Source organism: Micropterus dolomieu, linkage group LG01 (genome assembly GCF_021292245.1).
Source record: "Micropterus dolomieu isolate WLL.071019.BEF.003 ecotype Adirondacks linkage group LG01, ASM2129224v1, whole genome shotgun sequence".
In the NCBI taxonomy this organism is placed as follows: Eukaryota; Metazoa; Chordata; class Actinopteri; order Centrarchiformes; family Centrarchidae; genus Micropterus; species Micropterus dolomieu.
Window position 1 is genome coordinate 29,751,696 of NC_060150.1, and position 22,063 is coordinate 29,773,758.

Genomic DNA, 22,063 nt, shown 5'->3' on the forward strand with positions numbered 1-22,063 from the left:
AATCATTTCTCTACCATCTTCATTAGGTAAAATTTCAATTTGTCCAATACTTCCCATTAGCATTGCAGCCAGCATGGCTGTAGACTACAAAATGAGATAAGACATTTCCTTTTTTTTTTTTATTATTTTGTGGTGTCAAAATGATGTTCAATATATAAAAAGCTCATCATTAGATTGCTTTTCTTCTTCTTTTATGTTCAAGTTCCCTATTGTTTAAGTTTCAAACCGTGGCATCATCTTCCTGTCGGTTTTCAAACCACTCTGCTGTAGGGTGCACACCATCGAAGAGTTAGAGATAACAAACAACCATGAGCTCAAACACACGCAAACACTCAGTGAAAGCAGATGTGGAGAAAACAAACAGCGCAGACCTGCACTGAACATACTGTACATACAAGTTAAAAGACGAGCAGAGTTCGAAGGCAGCTCTTAATCATATATTGATCAATTTATTCATTCTGTCAGGACATGTTTTGCCGTTGTCCCAAAGTCTTACACAAAGAAGTCATTGTGAGATGTCCAATTTGTTTTGACCAGAAAACAGGAAAGAAAGGAAAACCAGTATGTAATCATGAAAACAGACACACATTCAAAGACTGCTCGCCAAGACAGCGAGGACTACATGTCCTACATGTTTGGTTGGTTTGGTGAGGCCAATTTAATTTGCCAATCACCCATCAGATCTCCCAAAGATTTCCCAAATGTACCACTTGAATCTTTTAAAGTTTTTTCCCTTAAATTTCATTGTACCTGGAGGTAAGGGGAGGAGGGTTGGGGTACACTTAAAATGTACAAAAATAAATGCAAACAGTACTTTCAAGAGAACACTTCCTCCTCAGCTTTTGAGGGGTTCCAAAGCCACGTTGAGTAGAACCAGTTGGATGTACAGTAAATGCTTGCATGCACGTTGACACAGGCACTGATGTTGACTTGGTGTCTCACTTTGTGGGTCCTCAGTCAGGAGACAAGAGCATTCTGGGAACTGTGAGCTCTCTCAAACAAGGCAGTCAACAGGATTCTTTTTTAAAAAATGGTCTGTCCATTCACAAATAACCATACAGAATGACTTTTTTGGATGCGCACTTCTTCAAACCAAGGGGAATGTGGCCCAGGGACAAAAAAAATGACATCACCAAATCTAATAACAAGACACTCAAGCTCATAATTAGCCTGATTCCGTTTGTATGAAAATGATAAAAGTAACAGTAACAAATATTTTAACACACAAACAATAGTGGCTTAACTCCAGAACTTTTCCAACATCTTTTTTTTACGATACAATACATTACTCTCAATACAGGCTGACCCTACTGTATGTTCTGTCCAGACTGGCTCAGCAAACCAGTGCTGAGAATTCTGGGTAACGTAATAAAATCCAGAAAAAAACAAACAAAAAACAATCACCAGAAGCCCTCAGTTAGCTTCTGTTAAAAACAAACAAACAATAAACAAAAGCGGTATACAAATTTAAAAAAACAAAACAACAACTCCAAGAACAGCAAAACCAAGTACAAGTAGTATGATCTATAATTAAGGCGAGTTAAAATATTGCAGAACAATTTGGCCCCTGTGTCTCAAAACAGACTGCCACAACAGTCAAAGCTCCCCGACTCTTAATCGCTGCAAGGATCCAGAGAAGGGAAGGAAGGATGGACTGAAATGAGAACAAATAAAAGAAAAAAAGAAAGCAAAATAAACAAAATGAAATTGTTTTATTTGGTTTAGTTTGGTCTCTTCCTCAGGAACGTGTTAAAGGGAACAGTGAGGACCTCCTTTCTCAGAATAATTAGAAAAACAAAAGAAAAAGGACTGAAGATCGGTAATATGATTAACTCGTGTTTGATGGTAATATGATTAACTCGGCGGGGAGGAGGGGCACCAGATCAGAAAATATAAAACTGTTGTTTAGTCAACAACCTGATATGATAGATGACAATGCAGTGCCCTGTGGGAAGAGTGCGTGTCCCCATGAATGTCCTCCTTCTGTTTAAGAGCAGTCGGGCAAAGAAAAAAAAGAGGCATGGGCTGGGAAGTCATGTTTCTGAGATACAAAGTGATGCAGACCCTCCTGTTTTTTGACTGGGACTGAAGGTCATTTCAGGCAAAGATCCCCCACAAAGTGTCCCTCCGCTCCCCTGTTTGTTAAAAAGGCTGGGGGTTAGCGGAGTCAACTTGAAGTCCTGGGGTCACCTTATGTGTGAGGGGCTGCCAACAGGCTGTCTGGCTGTTTCTGCGGGTCTGAACGGAGGGCTCAGATCACCCAAAAAGGAGGAGGCGTGGCCGCGTGTTTTCACTAAAGATGTCCACTGTCCTCCTCTGTGAAAGTGGGGGCTGTCATCCTGTTTTCACCCGTCTTATCTGTCACCCTTGCCCCACCTTCTCATCTCGTCCCGACGTTTCAGACCCATTCCTGCATGGAGCGTTTGCAGTACAGTATGTGGCGTGGCGTACCCTTCCTCTTGAACTGCACCACAGTGTAGATCAGCACCAGCAGGCACAGTGCGAGCACGCAGGGGATGACAATGGCGATGGCCTTCACTGTGTTCGCCTCGTTGTCCAGCTCGATCACCACGTCCGAGTTACCGTCATCGGCCGGCGGCCGGGCGGGGTCAATTGGCGTCAGCTCGCAGCCCATGAAGTCCTTAAGGATGGAACGTGGGTAGCCCGGCTCCACCCGGAGGAACTGGTTGTTAAACTTCCAGTACTCCTTACCCTTGTAGAAGTAGGTGAAACCTGAGGGTGGGAAATAAAGGAGAAGCAGAAACCTGTAAGTACGTTGTTATCTGTGGTCTTTGAGAAGACTGAACAACATGGGACAGTGAAACACAGATTTTCAGCCTGGTGTTAAGTTACTCTAAAGGTTTCACTGATAGGCATGATGGGAGGCTTTGTGATGACACGGTGTACTGAGACAGCGTCTACTGTTAATCACTGCTGCAAGTTAGACCACCGGAGGTCAGCAAAACTTTTCAGTGGGTGTTCAGCTGTTATTCAAAAACAGTAAATAAAATTAGAATCAAGATAAGCCAAAGCGATAACTGGACAACTAGCCTCTCCTCTCAAAATTAACTGGATAAACCAAAGACACTTATGTCAAGTGATGGAAACGTTACCAGCTACATCAAGTGTCTTGTTGGCCAATTATATTAATATCTCAGTCAGTGGTGAAAGAAGTATTTACATTTGATTCTTCAGTAAGTACTAATACCACAGTTTATTGATACTCCATTAAGGTACAAGTAAAAGTCATGCTTTTAAAACAAAACTAGGGAAAAGTGCATAAGTCACATTAGCAAAAATTTACTTAAAGTATAAAAAGTAACAGTGCTTACTATGCAACAGATTGTTCCTTCTGTGTTATATTATTTGAATATTATTTCTGATGCATTAACATAGACATTTTAGCAGCATCAGCAGCATTTTGGGAAGTAACTAGTACAAGTTTTCCCTGTGAAATGTAGTGGAGTAGAAGTAATAATTCTTAGAAAATGGAAATATGTTCAAGTACCTTAATATTTTACTTAAGTATAATACTTGAGTAAATGTACTTATCATTACATTACACCACTGAGCTTAGTGTTGGGACCATTTTGGTTTGTTTGGTTGCCAAAACAACAAAAAATACTAAAAATTACTTGATTGACTTTTTCTGTCTTTAAGGGTTGTGCCGAGCAGGGCAAAGTTCAGCTCACTTTCAATTCAGGGAGAGCGTTTTCTTTCTAATTAAAATACGGAACAAACTTTGCCTCGGGACAGCTGCCTTTCCTATCAGCAGAAAAAAACAAGAACAAGAAAAGTGATTGAAGTGAAACTGAAGTGACGATAACCTGCCAGTACAGTGAAACAAGCTCACCTCAAACAATTGTGTCTGATGCTCTGCTTTTGAGCCATTGTTTCTGTTTCAGCTCTATTGTTCAGCTGAGATGTCTGTGACTGCCCCTCGGGACTAATTATATCTGGTCATAAAAGAGAGAACACACCCAACCAGGAGCCAAACCCCACAGCTAATATCACACAACAGCACAACAAATGTCATCGAGATCCAAGCTGCTGTGGCGCTTTTCAAATCACAAGAGTAACGGGAATGTCTGCTGTGCACGTCTCCTTACACAGTGAGTCAGTGTTCATTTTTTGATGATGGGTTATTTCACTTGGGAACACTTGTCCCTCCGTGTTTGTGTCGAGAGCAATGAAAATGGTGACAGAAGCTAAAAACAAATGTCTTGGGTCTTTATTACTTGTTATTACTCTATCAAACACATTGCAGCAAACATTTTGACAATACATTTGCAATACAACATTTATCAAGTTTGAGAAAAGGCATAAAAAAGTTGTGAAATTACTTTTGTTCCCTGTGCCATGATAATAACTTGCCTCCCGCGAGTCACTGTCCCTGAAATGCTTATTGGGAAAGTACTGTATATGCTGTGTAAAACTGAGCATGACAGCATGGATGAATTCTCAAGCCCTCCTCTTCCTCGCTGGCTCCCCTTTACACTTTCTTTCTCGCCATTTATTATTCACGCAGACTCTTCTCTAGGAAAATAGGGCAGGAAATGCTCTAAATTTCCAGTCGGATTGAGATTTTATTATTAGATTATTATTATTTTTGATGGTTAACTGTGTTTTTAATGCCATGCAGACTGTGTGCCTACGCAACTGACATCTTACAACTAATTTATAACTAATTTAAATCAGAGAGATCATTTGGGGAAAAGCACTCACTGGCTTTCTTGCAGAGAGAAGAATGAGCCAGGAAGCCATTAGCTTAGCCAAATAATTAGCTTAGCATAAAGACTGGAAGCAGGGGGAAACAGCTAGCTCGGCTTGGTCCATAGAACATGTATCTTTTACATTGTGTTTTGTCTAACTCCTTCGGCAGCGCCCTCCATTACTGTAAACAGCATTCTGTGTTACAATTTGTTCATTATAAAGCTTTAGAATTTCTGGTGCGCTTATTTTTTAACTGTGGAGGCTAGCTGTTTCCCCCTGCTTCCAGTCTTTATGCTAAGCTAAGCTAATTGTCTGTCATTACTGTACGCCAAGTAGCTTGTTTCATAAAGAGGCACGGCTAGGTACTCAGAGTAGTAGGCAATGAAACACAAACCAATCTACACACAATAGTCTTCAAACTCTCATTTAGAGTTCAGCTGAGAGCTTGGGAGCTTCTGATACACTTTTCTCCTACATTTAACACAACTGAAGTGTGATTTAGAGACATATTTAGAGATGATATTATATACACTGTGCAAACGTTCCAGCAGGTGTGGAAGAAGCTGCTATAAAGTAAGAATGCGTTCAAAAATAGACATGTTAATGGATTATATTTATGATTTTACAAAACACAAAGAGAGTGCACAGAAGAAAAATCTAAATCAAATCAATATTTAGTGTGACTACCCTTTGCCTTCAAACAGCATGAATTCTTCTAGGTACACATGCACAGAGTTTTTGAAGGAACTTGGCAGGTGGGTTGGCCCATCATCTTGGAGAGCTCCCCACAGTCCTTCTGTGGATTTAGGCAGCCTCAGTTGCTTCTCTCTTTCATGTAATCCCAGTGAGACTGGATGATGTTGAGATCAGGGCTCTGTGGGGGCCATACCATCACTTCACCTTGTTCTTCTTTATGCTGAAGATAGTTCTTAATAACTTTCGCTGTATGTTTGGGGTAATTGTCATGCTGCAGAATAAATGTAGGGCCAATCAGATGCCTCTCTGATGGTACTGCATGATGGATAAGTATCTGCCTGTACTTCTAAGCATTAAGGAGGCCATTCATTCTCACCAAATCCCCAACTCCGTTTGCAGAAATGCAATTCCAAACTTGCAAGGAACCTCTACCATGCTTTTGTGTTGCCTGCAGACACTCATTCTTGTACCGTTCTCCAGTGCTTTGGCAAAAAAATAAAAAATCACCTGCCTTCTGCTCCAGCCAGTGTCTACAGTGCTCAATGTTACCTGTTTCTTTATGCTTCTTCAGAAGACAGCACATCTGGAAACTTGTGTCTGCCTTGAAATGTCTGCCTGACAGAGACCTTGCTGATGCAGTTTAACTACCTTGTGTCTTGTTGCTGTATTCAGTCTTGACTTGGTGAATGACTTTTGACAGTAGACTGTCTTCAGCGACCTCACCTCAGTTAGTGATTGTGTTTCAACCTATGTATTGAATTGTTGAAAAACAGCCGCTATTTGGTGTAATTGTTTAATCATACAGATGTCGATATGCCTCCAAAATCCCTGACTTTGTGCGCGTGTAAGTAGAAGAACTGACACTGATTTTAAGACAAAAGGTGGTCACACCAAATACTGATTTGATTGAGATTTTTCTTGTGTTCACTCACTTTGCATTTTGTTAATTGGAAAATATAATCTATTAACATGTCTATTTTTGAAAGCATTCTTACTTTCCAGCATTTTTTCCACACCTGCCTAAAACCTTTGCTCAATACTGAAGACATTATTAAGAGAGGGAGAGAGAGGGGAAGAAGGACGAAAGGTGAGACAGCCTGGGCTATTGTGGGTTACAGCCAGGTCAATGTCACCCTGGGGTGCCTACTCTGAAACGTGTTACCTCACATACAACCATCGGCGGCAGCAGCACAATCTATTATAGCTGGTTATCTGGGTCAATGTTATGAGTGTGCCACTTGACACACTGTCTCTGCAAACAGGACGCCCGCCAAATAAATGCTAGCCGACGCATATACAAGTGGAAACACGTGGGTAGCACGCAAACACCCATCATCCCCTTGGACATCAATCCACCCTTCATGCTCCGATAGATGCCCGCTCCACCTGGACTCGCCGGGCAGACACGCCTGGCTACAGATCTGGCAACAGATCCAAGGCACAGATGGCCAGATCGTTCAGCACCACCTGCCCTGCTTTTTCCACCCCAGGCCCAAACCCGCATAATACATCCAATGGGAAAAGTGTTTTCCCTCTTCACACTACCTGACTGGCCAATGGGTGAGCTCTTTGAGAGTTATAAATCCCGCCTCCCCACCCTTGGCGAGGGCCAACTGGCTTAAACCGGAATAAGTGCCCAGCGGTGGTCTTGTCCTTTCTGTTTTCCACAATCCTGCTCCAACTGGGTCTTGTGGCACACTGAGCGGGATGGACTGATTATAGAACATTCTGCTTTTGAAACAATAAAAAAAAAAGAGGCATTTCTGGATAAACCGACCTCTTTTCATCCTTCATTTGCTATACTCAAACGCTCTCTATCAGCCTATTTCCCCTGATGTGCATGTATGGAAGCGTGCCACTCACTGAGACTGAGCGTAATAACTGGGGCAAATTTCAGTCAATGCTACCCTAGTTTACCTCCCACACAGCGTGTGCTGGTGACCAGCTGAAATCAATGCTGCCTGGCACATTAACCGCACTGTTATTGCCAAATCAGAGTATCGGGCAGGACAAAACGTACCGTTGGCTTTGTCGACGAAGGCTCCCTGTGGCGAATCAGGCACACCTCTCCACACTGTGATGGGCTTGGGATAGCCAGGGTCCATGGTTCTCATTTCTTCATTGTAGCGCCAGTACCTAAACAGGAACAAATGATGAGCCGCAGGAAGACAAAGCAAGTTCTGTATGTCTATGAATGCAGGAGTAAATAGGTCGAATTGTGAACAGACTGGTATTTTATGCTCATATCGTGTATCTTAACACCACATATGAGTATAGCTTTGCCTCTGCTGCTTCAACTATCACCATTCTTTCTCTTGCAAGTCCCCCAACATTATTGGAGTACAAAACTTAATTGCAAATCATAAGCAACAACCTTCAAGTCACCAGACAAGTTAGACAGCGACTATATATACATATATAGACTATATATGATTGTGATAAGATATAATTTCTCCTATATCTCATGTGCCTCGATATGAAAAAAACTATTTTCTTGGCTTTTCCAAATATTTCAATGGCTGCACTTAATTCCATAACTTTTCCAGACCTGTAAAATAGGATTTTTAAATTCCATGGCCTTTACAGGATTTCCATGACCAAGGAATATCTTTTGGGAGAATGGTGTTCCATCCCTCCACTAGAGTTCCTCTGACTTCTTTGTCGAGCAGCACTGAAGCTGTTCTGGATGCTTGTTTTCCTTTAATTTGTCACTGGTTTTTGTATAGGCTGACTAAAATTGGGGTTTATGGGTTCGATTCCCACTCTGACACATCCACCAATGTGTCTCTGAGCAAGACACTTAACCCCTAGTTGCTCCAGAGGCGTGCGACCTCTGATATATATAGCAAGTGTAAGTCTGTTTAGATAAAAGCGCTAAATTAGTAAATGTAAAGTAATGTAAAATTAAAACTGCAAAACCTCATTGGTCAAATTGTGACCTGCCAAGGAACTGCTTTTAGCTAGCTGTCGTACAATACACGAAATGGTAACATAAATGTTTAAAATCATCAATGACCCATACAAATAAATGAAATATATACACAAGTGCTTGTATCTATAATGCTTGTATCTGCAGTTCTGTCATAAGTCAAATGGGAAAGAGCATTTTTTTGGTATTTTTTAGATAGTGGTAACTGGCAGCTGCCTCATTTCTTAATAATTGAAGTTTTGAAGGTTCCTTATGGTTCCGTGTTGTTTAACAGTGTTGTGCCCACCTGTCCCCTTTAAAGAAGTAGGTCTTGGCCACATCCTCCCACCACACAGCGGTCTCGATGCTCTGGGCCGGCATGCCATGGCCAAACTGGGTGATGTCCTTGGGGTATCCAGCCTGCAACACCGTGTCCTTAAAAACCCAGAACTGCTTCCCTGCACATCATGAAGGAGAGGGAAAAATAAATTAGAAGAAGGACAAGTAACAGCTGGGATTACCCTCCAGGAACACCACATGAGAAGGGCAGATTTACAAGGACAGATACAAGGCTTCTAACAAATGGCGGGCAATAACCTGTTGCCTTGTATTACTGTCTTTGATGTTGATGTTTCCTAATTTAAAACAGGACACAGACATGGTGACACATTCTCCTTGCCCTTGCTTATAGGTACTCCGGGAACTTTTTGGTGCTGGAGCCTGAGCCTGTAACTGCTCAGCTAAGAAAAATAAAGAAACTGACGACCCTTGTGGGAAAATTGGCGACAAAAGAGTCACATTAAAACGATTTTTTAAAGTTTCCTAGCCCCAAGAAGCCAAGCAAATACCTGAGACATGTTGAGAAATTAAAAAACATGTATTGTTGTCGTTTTCTCAGTTTACCGCTAACCCTCCATCCTTCCTTCCTGTGGAGTAATTAGGTTAAACAGAACATTTTTGACACAGTGTGACCCCAGGAAGTGCTTTTCTTCGTCACTGGTGGAGGTGATGGTGTAGCAGGAGGAAGTGAGGGGAGGGTGGGTAGGTGGGTGGAAGAGTAGTGTGTTAGAAGAGAGAAAGAAAGAGGTGGAATGACAAAGGTGGAGAGGAAAAACAAAGCTTATCATTCTTTACTGACTCATGTACAAACATGGCCTTCCCTTTTTTTCCGACAATTTCATTTGATTAATAACTGCAATGTGGCCTCAGGCTGTCAACACCCAACATTCCATGCAGGGGGGACAATATTCATCACAAACATCATGAACATGATAATATCTGTGAAATAGAAATACTTCTACACAGTCTTTCGATAATCTGACAAAAATAAATGTGTCTCTCTTTGGAATCTAAACCCCTCAGGTAGAAAAGTTTTGTTGATGGAAAGATGGAAAGTACGCTGGAAAAACATGAAAGTGAAAACAAGTTTGTCTAACTTTTGCAGATAGAGGAAACTAGCAGAGTATAAATATACAATATGCAACACACTTCCGTAACTAACTTTTTTAATGAATCAGGTTTATTTTGACTTTTTTGTCTACTTAAATGGTAGATTAACCCAGACGTTTTTATGTTTCTGGGCAGATTCATACTCCTATCTGGTGTCTGATTAATCACCAGGGACTCTGACAGACCATGATGAACTTTTGCAAGGTCAGCTTTAAGATGACCTGTGCACTTTTCTTTAACAAATACAGGAAATGGGCGTAAAATAGAGCAGACATGATCCCAGCAACATTTGCACTTATTCTCTTGCTTTAAAAAGGCCACGCATCTGACATTTAACTTTAACGAAGTATTTACACTATATGTCTGAGGTGAAGGAGGGAGATTTATAGATATAAAGGAGGAAGGAACAGTAGGAGTGTTGGCTAAATGTAGTGACCTCTTTTTGGAAAGGAAATTCCTGTCATTTCACATCTTTCTCTTACAGTGCTCCACTCATTCTGGGTCACACTTCCTCTGGCTCTGACACACACACAGACACACACCACACCCTGAGATTAATAGAGTCCCCACATCCCCAAAAAGAATGAGTTTTGATTCACAAAACAACAACAACAACAACAAAAACTATCCCTTCTCTCTCTCTATGCTACATAAAATGGGATTCTCCTCACTTCCCTTAAAATTGGAGTCGACTTGCATAGCCTTCTACATAAAAGTCTGGCTTCATCTTCAGAGCTGCGAGGGCTGCTTTGATGTAGTGGCGGCTCCGGCATCTGCTGCAGTGTAACAACTAATCCCCCGCTTGCCCTCGACAGTGTATAAAGTGAGTTATAAAGGATTTGTTCCAAAAAAGAGACCCCTCCTCTGTACAAAGGCCACACACATAAACATATACAGTACAGTCAAATGAAGCACACATGTGCATATGTGTACTGAAATTGTTTTGCATAATCATACGCACCCACAGCAAAATTCCCTACGTGACCCTGAGGTAAAATTGCTTGACTTTTCCAAGATTTTGTGTATGACCTAAATCTTTGTTCCTGACTTGTAAATGTTTTTTTATTAAAGGGTAACTTCGTTATTTGTCAACCCATGTTTTGTGTCTATGGGACTAATTGGGACAACATTTTTCCAAATTGGTCCAGTATTGAGGGAGCACCAAACTCCCCAACCCTACTTCTCACTTCATTTATTACCTCAGTAAACACTTTCCTAATGAGTTTATGATCTCAATCGTTAGTTTCAAGTATTCTTCAATACAGCATGATGGTCCTAATTAGAGTAAAATAGATGATAAAGCAATGCTTTAGGGAGTGGCTATCTTGTGACTGACAAGTCACTACCATGGTGACCTGTCAGTTAGGCTGGAGGTGACTTGTATCCACTGCTCTGTGGAAATTTAACTAGCTCAGTTGAAAAAACGTATTAGGACTTGGCAGTTCATGTTTTCCGGCAAGTACATTTTGTCTTAAGTCTGTTTTTGGAAAGCCAAAATTAGCATCCAGGTAAAAATCAAAGTTAACGTGTAACATGGATGCACCTTGTTAACCAAGCTAGCTAGCAGCAGCTCTGGCGTGCTCTTTATTTGGTTTGGGGAAAGTTGATACTCCAACAACTACGGTATAGCTAAACTACATGGTATTACATTTGCCAAACTCACTTATTTAACGTTTCAGCATTAGCATTAGTTGACACTTACTAGCTCCAGCTGATAAAATCTGCTAGTGTCAGTCGTCTTTTCTGCCTCAAAATTCACAGTCCTCCGAAGAAGCCGGTTTATGTTTATCTCTGTATGAAGTCAGAGACCCATTGTTTTGTGAATATTCCGAGTGGTAAATCTGTCACCGTTATCATTGTAATGGCCAAAATGAAAAGCTTGACAAATGTACAACAGTTACTAAGGGGGATGTGAGAAACTTGTGACAAATTATGTAAAGCTGACACGAACTTCAAACATGTCTTTGGCATTTCTCTACTGAGAGTTCCATCTCGTAATGTACACGCCAACACTGACATATCTGCAATAAGCTAATGCCGGGAGACATATTGGCCTGGCCGATTTATGGGTCTAGCTTTAATCTAAAATAACACACTCTCAGACATGATCTGGATGTCTGCATGAGGTAAATGAAGCAAGCAGCTCTGTCGATCCTCTAACATAAAAAGCACCAATCAAGCTCTGATTGGATCCTACCTCCTGCCAGGAAAATGCATGTTGCCGTATAGATCTTGCTGGATGTGTAGGTTGCCTTTGTGTAACCCTGGTACTGCCAAAATTGCGTTTGATTCATTCAATATTGAATTTATAATGCAACCTCTTACCTTGTGATTTAGGTCAAATACTGTAGTTATATTTGCACATATACCGCTTTTAAGTGAAATTCTTCATGCTTCATGCATGCTTTCTACTGTTGCATTTCATTTTCACATGATGAGCTAGATACACATTCTTGACTCGCATATCCAGTGTCTCAGAAGAATGGAAACAGGGAAATACTGACTCAAAATTGGCACAAAGCTGCAGTTTAGGATAAAGAACACATGCTGAATTAATCTCTAATGTATACCAGTGGTGTCTGCTTACTGACCTGCTCTGTGACGCATTAACAGCACTAAGCTAATCAGGGTCTCAGGCATGACTTCAGTGCAAGCTCACTCTGCCGAAGGAGGCCTTGGGCAAGCCCCTGAACCCCTAACTGCTCGGGGCGCCGCACTGAGTGGCAGCCCCCTCACTCTGACATCTGTCCATGTGTTGCTATGGGTCATGTGTGTGTATTTCGGACCTGTGTGTAAATACTAACAATAATAACAGAGTGAAAACATTGAATTTCCCCTTGCGGGATTAATAAAGTATATATTCTTCTTCTTCTTCTTCTTCTTCTTCTAAAGCCTATGTGTTTATTTAAAGGGAATTCATCAGACAAGGCGCTGTTAGAGGATATTCAAAATGGCTTGTTAGACAAAGACCTGGAGCGCGGCATTTTGATTTCTTTTTTTTAACCTTAATTTAACCAGGGGAAAAGACTCAATGAGATAAAATCTCAAGAAAGGGAGCAGGACAGCAAGTCTGACAGTACAAACATAAAACAGCAATACAAAATACAATCAAAACATTTACCCTTTTACCTATATACAAATCCAACAGTCGCAACCCACTAACCAAACCAGTACATTAAAACTCCAATGAGCTCTGGAATACATCAATGTAATGCCTGCTTATTCAAATATAGTTACATTCATCTCTGTAATCAACAGAGGTTTTGACAGACAGAATAAGGCCTTCTGGGGAATCAGGTGTGCGTGTTCAAATGAAAAAGTTCTGTTAGCATGAATTTTCTAAATTTGGGTGCAATCTCGTTGCTACACACTTTGCCCAGGAAAGAGGGCAGGGTGGCCCTGAAATCAAACTTCCAGAGTATGTGGTGCACACGGGACCAGTAGTCTGCATTTCCAGGAATTGTTTGGTGCTGAAAATAGAAATTGGTTTGAGTGAAACTTGTAGTTTTATCTCAGCAGACTTTCATTAAGTCCTCATGTCTCCGTTCATACCCCCACCCCCCCCTGTCTGTCTCTCTCTCTTCCTCTCTGGAGTCTATGCAAATGTGAGTTTACAGGACTGCTATATTTGTTTGCTGTTTCTTTTAAGTGGCTTCTCAGCTTCAGACATAATTAGCTTTAAATCTCAGTGTTTTGGGGCCAGCTTAGTCTAGATTTGAATATGTAGACAAATCTCTTCAGAAAGGTAAAACATCTAAATCAGGGATCACCAAAGACTGACAGCAAGTATTGAATCTCATTGGCACATGCCGTGACAGTGACATGTATAATGCATACTAATTATGTTTAGCTACAGTTGAAGATTTAAACAAAAACATATACTACCCCCCGCAACCCTGTACGCAGGATAAGCGGTTGACGATGGATGGATGGACATATACTACCAGCTGGGGATGAACAATTAACTGAAATCTTATCGAAATTATCAAATCACAGGAGGCGCCATACTTTTTAAAGGCGATATGTGTGACAAAATAACATTTTAAATTAAATACTGCAGAGATGTCCTTGCCTGGACATCATATATAATATGTTTTTCAATGAAAATGAGAATAATTATGTAAAAATTCTCACTCCCTCCAATATCGCAAATCGTATCACAACTGCAATATCAATCAAAATTAATCGCGGGATATTTTTTCAAAATCGTAAATAAAAAACTCTTTTGTTTATATACAGACATATAAAACATGCAGGAAAAAAACACACGCATAAAGTTTATACAAAAAGACAACATGACACAGAACATATCTAGGAAGTTCAAGTGGATGAGTAACACACACAATAGACAACATGAGACGCAAAATATGAACCAGGATACAAGAGACACAATATCTGGACTGGATGAAGATGAATGAAAGCTAATGGAGAAGAGCTTTACACAGCAGCGTGGTGACAACAGTGATGATGGTGGTGAAGAACATGAGCTTACCTTTGAAGAAGACAAACTTGCCCTCGCTGTTCTCGTAAACAGCATCTATCTTGGGTGGCAGGCCGCGCCAGAAAACACTGATGAGCATGGGGTACCCGGGCATTACTGAGTTATCTCTCACCCGCCAAAACCAGTGGTCCTGAAAGGGAGCGGAGGACAGTGTTAGGAAACAGAAAAAAAAGCTTGATTAAGGTCAAACACATCTTCTGTGGCCCTGGAGAGAGTTGTCCAAAAAGATTTTCCTTAAGGAGGTGGGTAGGGTCAAATTAAATTTCCTGTCTTGACCCATAATAGGGGCTTCAATTTTAATGTGTCTCTTGTGAGTTACCTAACTTTATTCAAATGCAAATCACTGCAGTAGCTCTTTCACCAAATGTATGTGGTTCAAATGCAAACCAAAGGTGGTCAAAGGGCTACTTAGTCCTCATCCTTGAAGTCTCTTGTAAAACCAACTGACCAACTATGACTGCGGTTCTCAACTTCTGTAGTTGGAATGGGTTGCTTACCTAAGCTTTTGTGGTTGGGACAGATTACAAACAGGGCTAGTATGTGGTGTGCGTATTTCTTCAAGTAACGGGGGCAAAGTGATAGTGAGGAGCTTTATGTGAAGCCAAGAGTCTTTGATTTCTGATGGTCGTGAGCGCGGCCAAGTGGAAGGTGTGTCTTCTTGATGTTGGATGAAACTTGATGACAGAGGGAGCTGAGGGGAGACCCAGCTGTGAAAGCCATTAGGACTCAGCGAGATGTCCCACCCTTTGGCAATGAACGGCCAATTGCGTCTCCTGAACGCGTTGAGCGCTCAGGCCAAAAGGCCTGACCTCATAGCGACAGAGAGAGAGGAGGCGTCCCACATCATCACACCCTGCCTCATTCACAGTGAAAGCTAAATAAACAGCCCATTTATCAAACACTCTCTCCACTGCTCTCCTTCTCTCTCTGTGTCTAATCCAATTGTTTCTCTGGGATTCTCATCTCTCCCTGGACTCTTCCTCCTCTGTCTTTTCATTTCCCCCTTCTTTCATTCCAATTCCTCCTCTCTTCCTCTCCCTCTCTAGCAATATATCTACTGCCTCCATAGATTTCAAATGTTCAGCATTTTCTTCTGTACACGGCCCGGCCCAATAATTGAAAACAGATCAAACTGTGAAATCTGACCCATTTGAATCTTTCTGACTTTATATAAAGTCAAACCGTTCTGTCTCCAGCCCTACCATCCCACTCCCACTCTGAAAATAAAGCTCAGGCGAGCAAACTTTTCAGAAAATTTCAGCCGACAATTATGGGAATGTCTAGAATAATAACAACAAGTTTAGTCTTAGCAGAAGTTGGAAATATTAAACTTCAAATTGTTCATGTTTCTGCTTTGAGAGAAAGGGCAGGGTTTGTCACGCTGTCTCACAGCGTGTGAGAATACATGCCCGCTCTTTACAGGAATATAAATTCTGGACTGCGTGACGGAATTAACAAACTTTCTCTACGGATTTTTTTTCAATATTGAGGAAAGTTTGTGAAGCGGAACGCAAACTGCAGAAATTGCCCTGCCAACGACTCTACTGAGAGATATATGAGCTCAAAGTTGATATTGAACAACACATCACTGTACCACAGGATATTTCTGGCCTGCTGAGTTTACACAACAACATTTAGCTTCAAAACAGATAAATGATGGTGACCGCTTTGTATTTAATTAATACTCAAATTAACAAATGTACTGTAAGTCTGTCGTGAAAGAGGTCAGGGGTCCCCTGGGTAATAGCCTGTGTTTGAAATGACCAACCCTCTTGTTGGGAAGTCAATCAAACGACTGAAAGAGACTCCAAATGACTACAAAGAGACACAAAACAACTACAAAGAGACAAAACCACAAAAAGAAGCAAGCCTACTCTAAAGAGTAACAAAACATCTACAAAGACACATTTCGACTATAAAGAGACAAAAATGACTACAGAGAGATGCATAATCACTACAAAGGTATCTTGCTCCTGTTTAGGAGGAGTGTGGGTCTTGTTTGTGCCTAGGAGTCCATGATAAAGATAATATAAGATAAAAATTAGTTTGCACTTTTTAGTCATACAGTATGACCTGTAGAAGTACTTTAGGTGAGCTATACCAGTATACAGTATTTATCCACTGCACAATGATTTTGAAATAGCGAGGGACAAAGAAGAAAGTGTCCAAAGTATGGGCTTATTTCAAGCTAAAAGAAAATAACTTTTAGAAAATAAAACAGTCTGGCCTACTGCAACAGCATGACGGCATCCGGTCTAGCATCAAGTCCACAGAGCAGACAACAGACAAGGTAACAGTAACAGCAAATAATCTGTAGAAGCTTTGAGTACTAAAATCATTGTTAGCTGCAGCCCTAGTCTTAAGTACCCTCACATAAACCTTCCCAGTTACATTATCATCACTTTCCCACCTTGTTTTAGTAAAGTAAAATGATCAACAAGTGGCTCTCACAAAGAATTACATTTCAATATGCAGACAAAGAGTCAACTGAGGAATAAAAATATTTTTTGCTAAGAGAACAAGACACTTTTTTGTCTCATTACAAGTTACATCTCAAGTTATCACATTATTAATCATATGAATGTTCAGATTTAATTTTAATGTTGGGAATTAACATGTGAAACAAACAACAATTTTATTTATACATAATATATAAATAGGAATAATAATAACAACATTTGCAGAAATGGGAAAAAAAGAACAAACAAACAAGAGCAGGAAGGCCTGCTTATGCCCAACTCTAAGAATTGCATTAAACCTAAAACTTCGTTCGTTGCCGACATCCAGGTCAGCCGTGGGTGCATCTGCTGCTGCCGTGTGTGGGTTTCTGTGTGCATGAACGTGAGGTGAGAATATGGTAGGCCGTGGTGTTAGGATGACCGTGTTGCTGACCTCTCACTCGGTTAATGTGACAGACACTTGCTTGGCTTGACTGGGAGCAGAATGCAGCTGTAAATAATTCAGATGGATGAGGATTAGGGTTGAAGCCGGAGATCCCAGTATCTAGCAGGATTTCTTGCCAAAATTGACTTTCCACTGAACTGCAGAAGACTGGCTTTTCTTTTAGCATTTGAGCAGTTGCGTACATATGTGTTTCCTCATGTGTTGAAAGCTACCTCATACACTGGAACAAAACTTCTCCAAACCACATTAACATTACTTAAACTGTTTTAAATAATTAAGTATGACCTTGAAATACAGTCATTACAGCAATAAGAACTGGTTTCAACTTTTCAACCCTTTCAACCTACAGCTGTTTCTTTCCACTACTGTTCATTCTAATAAGGCAGCTTTAGAGTTAATACGTGTGGCAAAATGTTCTAATCCAATGTCAACAAAGCAGACTGCAGGTGGTTAGAGGATAATTTTGGTATTCTCACAAATTTTGCTGTGGAAATGATTTACAGTAGATGGCTTCTGCCCGAGTATGTTGCAGCTACTGCAACGTACTCGGGCATTTCTTCAGGGCCATTGAACTCTTCAAAATTACGCCCACAAAAAGTGCTTCTTTTTGCCACTGACAGGCTTAGACTGTTATATCAGGTGCCTGACAACATCATGGAAATTATCTCAAACAGTGACTTTTTAATACAAAATTTAAGTCTCACTCATGGAAAATTCTCGTTCTGAAATCTCATGAGAGCAAGTAATTGCAAGAATACGATAAAAGACGATAGACGGTAGAAACGTACGTGAGTCAGTGTTGGAGAGAGGGGTTTGTTGTGCTGGAGTAACGTTAGGATATAAAGTCTTGCTAGCAGTTTCTCTATGGACAACAAACTCCTCTCCATTGTTTCCATCTGCGTTTCCATACTGAGACACTTGTTGCATTTCTGTAATTTGTCACCCATCTGTATTCCTGGTAGCTGTGTCCACCACAAAGGGGATAAACGCTGCATGCACTATGTATTGTCTCCGCCACCCTCATTTTACACTTCAAGGGGAAAGCAAGTATTAGTAGTAAATAGTACGACATTATGCTACATGCTCTTTCTGGGAGTTAGATGAGAAAATTGATACCACTCTTATGTCTGTACGGTAAATGTGAAGCTAGGGCCAGGAGATGGCTAGCTAAGCTTAAAGGCTCGAAGCATGGAGGAAGAGCTAGCCTGGTTTTACATTTATTTTAGTGTACAGATTAAACATCCAATAAATACTGTGTTAATTAGTCAAATGTAAAGTGCCTGTAAGTGGACTTTGTTACTTTTTGACAGAGCCAGGCAAGCTGTTTCCCTATGCTCCCAGTCTTTATGCTAAGCTAAGCTAAATGTCTCCTGGCTCTAGCTTCATTTTAATGATGAGCTACTGTTCTAGCTCTTTGTGTTTATATCACTTTCTATCACTATTTCAGAATCTTATAACATCTGAAAAAGACTCATCATCTAAATTGAGGACCTTGATACTGTAATTATCTATTTTTAAAGCTATATTTGACTTCTTTAAAAGTCTTAAACTGGTCAAAAAGTGGCATTTAAAGGTCTTCTTCTGAGTCCACTCAGAAATCCTATTGCAGGACTTTTTCCTACCAGTAAAAGACGAAAGATACTGAGAAGAGTAGACAGCTCACTGCCTACTTGGCCACAGTGTTCTCATTAATGGATTGTCGATCAGTGGCCAAGTGGCCAATTCTGAACAGCAAGGCACACTCTGGCATCCCAGAATCCCCTGCTCTAAATCTGTCCACATCAAGGAAGGAAGATCTCTCAGTGACTTGCAAGACTTGTCAGTGTACTTAGGACTAGTGGTGAGGAGGAGGAAGGAGGAGGGACACAGGAGGGTGGCAGTTTCCTTTATAATAGACTGTCTCAGGATGAGAGCTGGGCGATGGACTGCTGACGGAAGTGTCTCTTTCTCTATTATACCTGACTATAGGCAGTGCGAGAGGCTCTGATTGCATCTATGCAATGGTCTACAGCTACTACGAAGGTTTGAACAGGCAAACCTTGCATCACTAATATGATACTATGATATGAGAGCAGAGGTAAACTCGACAAAATCAAGCATTCAGACATTCAACAATGGATACAACCATTCACCATTCATTCAACCATTCATTATATGTATACATAATACATATAGTGTTGCAAATATATATATATTCTTTTACACTTTCACATAAAAGTTGTAGTGAACCTTGAGATGCCTTTAAGTGGCTTTAAAACTTCTCTCTACAAATAAAAAGGAACACAAAATTTTAAGCTCAGTAGTTGATTTCTCATCTAATGTTACTCCTTGTGTTTACTTTGAAAATTATTGTTCCATTTAGAAAATATTAAGGCTTCAAGAGAAACATGCTTTAGGGAATGTTTGGCCTAAAACCTTAAAGCCCTGGTTGGATTTTCTGGCTCTACAAACCAACAAGATGGGGGTGAGCCATAAACTCAAATCCAGACTTCTAAATGTCTGTTGGATGATGTCTGAGACTATATGTCCATATTTTACTCCACTCTAAGCCTCATGGGAAATCTAGCTTGTAGCTTGCTGTCTGGTCATTGTCTGACAAGTGATGAGGTCACAATGCAGTACACTTTTGATCCAGCAGGAGAAAACTGGTTCATTTAAAGCCCGAGAAAAGCACTCTTCATGTAAAACATACACATGCATATACATGAATGAGCAATTCTATGTCTCCAGTGGGATACCATATGGTTTGAGGGTTCAGAGAAAGTTGAACCTGTAGAGCCTGCAATCATAAAAGTGGTAGCTGTATAAATTTATTGAGGCATTTACTGGTGACACTGGATCTACACGGCCATTCACAGTCATCTGTGAACCCTAAACGACCCCTTGTCGCCCCATTGGAGTGAAAAATGATCGGCCGTAAAACTACCACCTTAACAAGCATGACTCCTAACCTGCCTTTGTAGATTAACGTGCCTCAAAAAGGTCAGGCACTTCTCAGCACCATTGGCAACACTACTCAGTTAAAGACTCAAGAACCAACATGTTTTCTGCATTTTACCTTATTACATCTACTGTACATCTGCAGTAGTTGCAGTACTTCCATTAAGAAAGCATAGATCCTTTAGCGTGTAGTGAAAGTTTGATGGTCTTTCTTGATAGAAGTAATTTGAAAGACAACTATCATTTGTCATTCAGGCTTGCTTATTCAACTGCAGTCCAAAATGTGGAAGGTATAACGGCAAAACCATTAAGCTTTGTCCCCCTTTATTGGTAACTGCAACATTATCACTTAAGTTAAAGTGGCACGGCGCTGATTTTACAAGTTAAGATCATTTTACAAGTTACAAGGATTATTACTCAGCTTGTAAAAGAAATAGTTGTATAATGTCTTCTGTGGCTCTTAAAGCAGCTTTCCTAAGTTAGGAATATTAACCCTGAAGATGCTTGAAACTTTAAAATTTATTTTTATTTTTTTTACAGAAAGCCAGCTTTACAAATTGAAAGAAGTTGGCATTTAGTAGTGGGGTCATAAATGAGGCCTCTTCTGTAAACGCACAAGTGTAATTGAACATGATACTCTCTCTGTTTTGCCTAATTTACTCTTTTGGTGACCTAAGATGCTGACAAAAAACACATGGTAACTTTTAGTCAAAGAGTAACACGTTTCAACACAATAATTGCTGCTTTTGCTTCATAGAAAACCTCAGTGCTCCCTGTGTATTTCACCAGATAAACTCTTGTGGTCTCTTCTCTAAAGCCCCCTACTTTACATTGCTGAACCACCTGTGGACCTGGGGGACTGTAAGACTGCTGAGATCTCTGCTATAATGACTTGGCATCGACTTGACTCTGCTCTTCCAAAACAATCAAGTGGGAACGGTGAGTATAGCCAAGCAATGCAGGCCAAATGGGCGTACAGCGTGAAGTAACCAAGCGGACAATCACTCGAATAATCATAAAATAAATAAATAAATTAGAAATCACTGTTAGAAATGACAGTAACAAGAGACGAAAACTCACATAAAACTGAAAGAAGTAGTTAGCACAAGCTGTAAATCAATCTGACATCATTTAAACCAGTCCTTAGTCTAATGCGTAGACCTTGGCATGCTCTAAAAGGAATATATCAAGCTCAGGAGTAACACAAACATCTCTAACTATGTTTCCAGATCAACTGTACCAGGAGAAAAGAAAGCCTTAACATATACCTCAGTCTTCTTGGAGAAAATTGGCACAATGCTCACTGAGAATCAAGAAATATTAGGACCACCTGCTCCTCCTGTGAAACGCACTTAGAGAGCGAATCCAAGTCAAACCTGTGATCCCTTATTGATTTCACTCCCCTAAACACATCTGATTCTCTGGCTGAGATGTGGCTCACGCAAGAGGGTGAGCAAATCACCATGAGTCACAATGTTTCTGGTGGTCCTAATGATGTGAATGCAGTGGATTTACAAGTGCGCTTACATGTGTTGTGTAACAAATCATCTCCGTCTGTCAGTCTTTCCCCTCCGCTCCTCTGTACCTTTGGAAAAATGTGAGCTGGTAGCCAACAGAGAGAAACGTTCATCACAGCCTTCACAATGATGGAGCCAAAAGCCCTCCTCACGGTGGTGATGCCCACTTAAGCCAAGCAATTACTGGTACTCACACTACAAAATTCTACAATCTGATTTAATATTTGGATTATAGACATGTCTGGTTATATCCTTTGCATGTTGGTTGTTTTCCAAGTTCCATTTGGAATGCAGTACATATAATACTGCTCTACTGAAGATGCATACTGCCATATGTCATTGCCTGTTTGCTTAAGGGTTAATTGCACACATTTAATTTACAGTATGGCTGTAACAAAGGCCGGCGGGAATAAGTGGAGAGTTTAAACAAGAAGA

General features: G+C 40.6%; 1 protein-coding gene across 2 annotated transcripts in view; it reads right to left on the bottom strand.

Annotated features, from left to right (window-relative positions):
- Positions 1–429: 429 nt before the first annotated feature.
- LOC123979982 (matrix metalloproteinase-16-like) overlaps positions 430–22,063 on the bottom strand; it is an 83,747-nt gene continuing 62,113 nt past the window's right edge. For both annotated transcript variants that reach the window (XM_046064098.1, XM_046064103.1), the window contains 4 exons: positions 14,259–14,397; positions 8,625–8,775; positions 7,430–7,545; positions 430–2,733 (listed from right to left, as the gene is read on the bottom strand). In XM_046064098.1, the coding sequence (XP_045920054.1) occupies positions 2,399–2,733; positions 7,430–7,545; positions 8,625–8,775; positions 14,259–14,397 (741 nt within the window). In that variant the 3' untranslated portion in view covers positions 430–2,398. The remainder of the gene's footprint in view (positions 2,734–7,429; positions 7,546–8,624; positions 8,776–14,258; positions 14,398–22,063) is intronic.